The 7,380-nt window shown below is 35.2% G+C and overlaps 1 protein-coding gene across 1 annotated transcript; it reads right to left on the minus strand.

The window, feature by feature from the left end:
• Nucleotides 1–2,138: 2,138 nt before the first annotated feature.
• On the minus strand, nucleotides 2,139–5,386 carry LOC139894480 (eukaryotic translation initiation factor 5-like). The gene is made up of 2 exons (XM_071877801.1): nucleotides 5,290–5,386; nucleotides 2,139–3,916 (listed from the first exon to the last, which is right to left on the minus strand). The coding sequence occupies exon 2, from the start codon at nucleotides 3,562–3,564 to the stop codon at nucleotides 2,314–2,316; it is 1,251 nt and encodes a 416-aa protein (XP_071733902.1). The 5' UTR covers nucleotides 3,565–3,916; nucleotides 5,290–5,386; the 3' UTR covers nucleotides 2,139–2,313.
• Nucleotides 5,387–7,380: the final 1,994 nt, after the last annotated feature.

Raw genomic sequence — 7,380 nt, forward strand, 5'->3', positions numbered from 1 at the left:
TATTTCATCCGTAGACGGTAGCGAACCGTCCGTAATGAGGGTTTGTCAAACCCGTATGGCCACACAATATAAGTTCTCGCTTACACCCTGCAAGTGTAACTAATGATAATCGAATTGAGGATTTTTGTTCTAACTCGCTGTGGAATGTTTGTTTCCTTGTACTTGTGTTCAAAGTATAAAAGTATGTAGTATAAAACTGTATATGTTTCTCATCCCATAATTTAAAAGTATAAAAGTTGTTGAAAGATGGGACTATGATCTCACCTCGAGTGCACGAGTATAAAGGTACTTCAACAAGTAAACGTGTGCATGAAAGTTGCTTAGCCTTGACCTAAACAAGTAAGTTGTATCAATTAACCGGTTACGACACAAGGTCGGGTGAAATGTGTTCAATTAGTCCTATGGCTCGTTACGACTCGAATAGTATAGCATGTGAATCACGTTGTCAAGTTTCATGCAAGAATCACGTATAAAAGCATGTTAGAACGTTTGCATAAAAGTTTGGTTAAGTTTGACTAAAAGTCAAACTTGGTCAAAGTCAACGAAAAAGTCAACACGTTCGGGTCGGGTCCCGGACTATTTTTCTATGCTAGTTATTCATATACAAGTATATTAAAACAAGTTTCATGTGAATCGTAGGTCGATAGCTAGTCAAACATTTCACGTGAAATGGGTCCAAGAGGTCAGAATCTGGCCAGGTGATTCTGCGCGCCGCGCGGGTATGTGGCGCGCCGCGCCACTACCTGGGCAGAGAATTCTGGTCAGTTTTTCCAAGTGTGCACGAACCAAAACCTTTTCTAACACAACACTTGACCCGCAAACACTTATAACGCCTATCATACATCGTTGGAAAGGTATTTTGACGAGGAATGCAACTAAGTACATATTATCAATCAAAACATGCATTTAAAATAATCAAATTCTCGTCAAATGTTCAATGAACGTTCATAATCAAAGTTTCAAGTTTGTAAAACGCATTTCATGATTCGGGCAACCAATTTACACATATGATATGCCGTTTTGAAGGTAATGAATCATACATTACTACTAAACACTAACAATTAACATTTCATGGCATTCAAGCATCAAAAGTCCATTTTAAGAGCTATCAAACCCTAGCCAAGAATCACAAAATCAATAATCATGTTAGTGATGTTTTTCCAAATCAACCTACACACCAAATTGAAGCTAGTGATACTAGTAACACAATTAAAACATGAACTTTAACAATTTAACAACATTAACTCATCCAAAATCAAAGATTAAGCACACCCATTTCAATTGTTCTTACTAGTTACTCAAAACAACAAATCGAGCAAGTAAAACATATATTCATGCTAGACACGAGCCATAGACACTAACTAACACAATTTCTAGTCAAAAACACGAATTTAAAGAAATCTAGAGTTTTAGAAATGTTACCCAAAATCGGTGAATTTGGTACCAAATCGAAGAGGATGATGAGAGGATCACGAATATGTAATTTGTTTTGAAGTTTGCTTCCCGATCCGGATTTAGATGATGATTTTATGAAGTTGGGGTTTGTGTGTGTTCTTGCTAGAGAGAAAGAGAGAGAGAGGGAGATGGTTGAATGGTGGTGATTGGGGTGGACTAGTTGACCTAGTCAACTAGTTTGCCCCGTGTCAATTTTAGTCCCTCGAGTTTAGAAGCGGGTGCGGGATTTTACCGAACGAATATTTTGAAAACGCTCGAGTAAATGAGTGATGTTATAATTAAATAACGGAAATATTATGAACGTTAGTCAACGGAAACTACGAATTTAAATAACGAAAGGTATTATTTTAAAAAAAAAGACGGTGTTAAAATAAATTTAACGGAAAAATACGGGATGTTACAGAAAACAAATTATTGGACACATATAAAAAGTTCTTATTCATAGCCGCTTCTCACAAAATAACTGCGCGAACGAACTCGAACAAGTGGTGGAGTTTGACAATTTTTCTAAAAAAGTGTACTTTTCTTAAACTTCTTTTAATAAGTGTATATTCACGAATTTCCTTTATTAATGTATCATGTCATATGATCTAAAATCATCGATGAATAAAATTAAGATTACTGACGCGAAAGTAAAGATGGGTGAACCTTATTCAACATCAAAACAAAACCCAAGACGTTAATAACACGCAACAAAAGTTCACATAAATACCAGGCACCAACAAACAAACACAATGTCAACAAACAACACAAAAAACATAACACAAGACAATTCAAAGTCCCACACGAAACAGAACAATATAACATTTCACACCAACAATAACTAAAATCACACATAACACCAGCAGCATCACCACTTTATTCTTCTTCACTTTCAGATTCCGCACTCTGAAGCCATTCGACAAACGGTTTCGCATTTTTCCAAATCGGCGACCCCTTGTTCTCGCCATTCAATCCTTCCTCGTACCACTTAACAACATATTCCTCTTCAAGAATATCAGCATCATACAACGCTTTCAAAACAAGCGCCACTTCTTTCACCGCATTCGCGTTTGACTTCCCACAAAAATTCTCAACCGCTCGTAATAGCACCAACTGCGAATCATCATCCCCTTGCAACAAAATCGCACCTAAATAGTTTTTCTTCTTAACAAGATGCTTCGCAAAACCTTTCTCCACACCATCAAGTAAAGCCTCGTAAACAGCGTTCGCATTTTCCTGAACCGAACCCGATAGTAAACCCAACAGTTCCTTTGAGCCCACACCCTTTTTCAGATTCTCTTTAGCTATGTCAACAAGCTTAACACGTGTAACATTCCCATTGGTCGCCTTCTTTGCAGGCTCCTCTGTAGATAACATGACCATGTCAGCAGTTACAGTACTAAGCTGTTCCTGAATACGTTGACGAGCCGCTTCCGCTGACGTGTCAGTCTGCCATTGGACGTCATCATCTTCCTCAGAATCATCCTTGTCACCCGATTGGCTTACAGCTGGCGAAACACGATCTTCATCGGACCCGTTCCCTTTCTTTTTCGTCTTCACATCTTTAGTCTTCTTACCATCTTTCGTCAACTTCTTCATTACCTTATCCGCCACCTCACCTTCCTTTAACCGTTCTTTTTCAGCCCGCCTCATCGCCTTTTTATCTTTCGCATTTTTCTTTTGTTCCGGGGGATTTTTCAAAATAAACGACGTTAATTTATCTCTCATATCGACATCAGATACGAAACCACACGCAGCACACTTTAATTGCACCATTTGCGTCTTTGTAATTAATATATCGGTTTCCGGGTTACCACAACCGTAACACTGAACGTATTTTTTTATAAAATTCTCGAGAAGACCCGCCAGTTTTGCGGTGTCATGGGACCCGTTAACGAGCGAAACCCCCGTTTTTTCGTCGAATTTGGATTGGGCTCCAAGTTCACAACCGAAATATTTAGTAGTGTAAGAGGCGGGCCGGGCCAAAGCTTTAGCAACATCAACCATGTTGACTATATTCGTTTTAATTCCATTTCCACGACCCTCGATTTTTGTAATCATTTTTGGCATTTTGTACCTGTAAAAAGCATCATCGCTGTTGCTGGCACCAATGTTTTGTAAAGCCATGTTTGGTTCAACTGTAAAAAGGTGGGCGATAAATATTAGAACAAAGAGACAATGGAGGTTGAAGGGTGTTTGCTTGTGAAAGATTGTTGAGAAGAAAAAGTAGGATCAACGGTTGTGTGTAAAGGTTGCGTTAAGGTGCAACCAGTGAATTCAATATGTTCCTGAAATGGCACTCGATGCATACAGCCAACTGTTTTAGAGAAAATAGGAGTTTCCTCCTTAAATATAGGACAATATTCTCCCAACAACCCGATATACCCTAAGTAGAGAATAGCCTGCTCGGACATAAAAAAACTTTAAAACTTTTCACACGCTCCAACTTGCAATTCGCCGAGAACAAAAGTGATGCAGCCTAAAACGTAAAAACGGTAAAGGATTAATCAATCAGCATATGGATAACAAGGACAAGATATTATAAGACAAGAATAAAAGCCACAATGAGCTTTAACTGAAATACAAGACCAAGGTTGTAAAAATAGCTAGTCCAGGATTAATCGGATTGAACATTTTATACATGTAAATAATATTTCTGAATATATGTGTAAATATGGAAGAAACAATAAACATAAACTTTACCATAATTGTCTAAAAAAAATAAACATAATTGTTCAAATGATCAAATACTCCAAAATTCTAATTCGAATTTTAGTTCATACTATAATGTTGACCAACTTTGACTTTAACCAGTTTTGAACGATTTTGACAGACTAAATTAACAGATTAATTACGCGGATTTGAAAACCGGTCTGCATCTAAAAAGAGATATTCGGAATTTTTAAAACCATGTACAAGACAGAATTCACATCCCAACTATTAAACTGTCAGCAACTAAGGGATCCCTTAGTTTTCATCAGACTAACTAAACCTTGAGATAAATATTCAAGAATTCAAAACCAGTTACGTATGCACAAGAAGACATACACAGAACCCTAACGTCATATTGCAAACACATTAGATGATACATATTTACTCGACAAAAAAGCATACTACAAATTATATAAGAAAATATACAAGTATATCGCAAAACATTGTGTCAGACAAACGTGCTAATCTAATCACAATTAACATAGAAACTTTAATCTGGAGTAACAAACCTATTAATTACTTTTAGATGTGTTCAGCCAACATCAATACATATGCAACAAAATTAAAGCCTGTTATACAAATACAAAGACTATCACTAAGAATCTAAGATGAAGTGTAAGATTTGTTATGATGATACCAAAAAGCAGGAGTCCTTCAAAATTTTAATCCACATGATTGCTTCATCTAAACTAGTAACACTAGAATTAAAAAATTAAAATATACTGTGCGTAACAATAGAGCTGTTAACAGCGCATCTACAGCTCTACAACTAGATGAAATACAACAATATCAATCATCAAACAATCATGATTCAATAAAACAAATTTACAACGACACATAAACTAGATCAAATCTAATAATCAATTATAATTATATTAATTATACACGTAGCACAGGAAATTGAATCTAATCTAAAAACTACGATCACGGCAAAGTAATTAAAATTAAAATAATAATAATAATAATAATAAATCCGTATCAGATTCAGATTTCGAATGAAAATCGATTATTATTCTTTTAAACAACATAACAACTTCATCAAATGATTGATTAACAAAGAAAGCGAAATCGATAACAAATCGATCATATTTGAAGCAAATAAGCATCAAAATTATAATTGAAATCGAACAACAGACGTACCGATGGATTGAGAGAGATAAGAAGATGTTTGTGGTTTTCAATTTTGGCCGACAGATGAGCGATGGAGAGAGATAGGCGGCTAATTGTACATATTTATTTATATATATATACTATGGAAAAATATCAGATACATAGGGTTGGACTTGTAGAGATATTCCACATGTGTAGTTTTGTAATCGACCGTTAGATTTACCGTCCAATTAGATCAACGGCTTGAACTCCTCTTTCGACCTACCAAGAAGAGTAACGTAATTAATACTCCCTCCATCTGACTCACTACCAACCAACCATGACATGCTCATTAGAAAGATTAACTGTCACATCAGCGTTATCTCAATACTTTTTAGAAAAGATTCAAAAAAATTGAATGCTACCAACAATTAAATACTTATTTCTAAATAATGGACTCACTTATTATTTAATTAAAAACTAACTTTTATAAAATATATTCATAAATTAAATTAAAAATATAACTTAAAATAGTGACTACACGTTTCTTCAAAAAGTAGACTTTAAATAATACAAATAAATTGCTAGAACCCATATTCACTTGGATCAAGGTAATATTTAACATAATTAATTGTCTGACCCACATTCACTTCCGTCTTTTTGGTTCTACAGTGAGACGATGTCATATTAATCCTTTGCACCGACGTTAAATGACGGTATACCACCAACGCTGTCATTTGATTTTGAAAAAAGACTCTCCCAACGACTCTAGTGTTGGCAGTGGTCTAATGGTATTCTATTTTCGCATATTCGAAATTAATTGTTTACTTATAAAAAAAAGAAAAAAAAATAAATAATAGTGCAAAATTGACCAAAATCTAGTCAAATTAGTGAACCAAAGTGCAAGGCATGGTCCAAAGTACAAAGAGAGTGCAAATGTGCAAGTTCAAAGTGAGAAAATATGAATTTTAGAAGTGCAGGCTTAAGGGGCGGCGCACCTCAACAAAGGATTCTCAGATTTCAAATTCCGAACTTGCAGTAAGATTTTCAAGTTATAAGGTGCGGCGCACCTCAGCCCACTGTTACATGGTGCGATGCGCCATTACATGGTGCGGCGCACCTTCGCTGTTTTGAGTGCAGAATTTTTCAAGGTATAAAAGGAATAAGATAGGGTTTTTCAAAAGAGAGATGCAGTTTTTGTCTCAAATCTCACCTTAATAACCCTAATTTCATCATCCAAGTGAAGATTAAGGCTAATTTGGAGGATCAAGCAAAAGCTCTGGCAATCTTAGTATTAGTTTTACTTAGTTTCTTCATTTGGGTTGTAATCTCCACCTTTGCTCTCTTATTTTTACATTGAATACTTGTAATAGTTGATTATGGATCTTGTTTGTGATTGTTCATCTTTGTTTAGCTTTGATTTAGCCATGCTTGGCTAAATTACTTGTGTTTTCTTATTTATGAAACCCTAGCGTAATGATTTGCCACAAATCATTGAATATAAGTTGTTTGAATGAAATACATGAGTAAATGTTATTGAGTTAGCTATAGATTCATTGCTATGCATTTTTTTAGGCTTTACTTTGATTACATAGATTGTCTAGCTTTTCTAAGTGATTTGATTAGTGGAACAATTTGTGCTTCAACACCTTGAGTGATCTAGACAACCAAATTGGGGATTTCAAGTGATTGTGTTCTTAGTTTGAGTTGGTTTTCAATTGGCCTTTAGTCAACATAGTGGTGTTTGATTATCTTAAGTGATTTTGATAATTGAAGGGTTTTAAGTGATTTCAATTCAAGCATAATCTCAATGACTACTCATAATTCAACTTGATCTTATAATACAATGCGTATGTGAGTTTGCATAGTGTGACTAGATTAAGACTTAGTAGTGATGCTAAACATTTAATAGTTTAACAACGAATGTGATAGCAAATTAGGTAAAACGGGGCAATCTAAGCATTAGGGTGGATTAGATAAGTGAACACTACTTAGTTATTTGATTTAGAATTCGATATTTAGTTACTTTCTATTTGTTACTAGTTATAGTTGTTAATCAAAACATTTCAAGATACAACCCCCCCCCCCTCCAACCAAACAAACCTTAGGATGATTATGAGTTTTTTATCGATTCAACTAGCA

This window comes from Rutidosis leptorrhynchoides, chromosome 2 (genome assembly GCF_046630445.1).
Source record: "Rutidosis leptorrhynchoides isolate AG116_Rl617_1_P2 chromosome 2, CSIRO_AGI_Rlap_v1, whole genome shotgun sequence".
Lineage (NCBI taxonomy): Eukaryota > Viridiplantae > Streptophyta > Magnoliopsida > Asterales > Asteraceae > Rutidosis > Rutidosis leptorrhynchoides.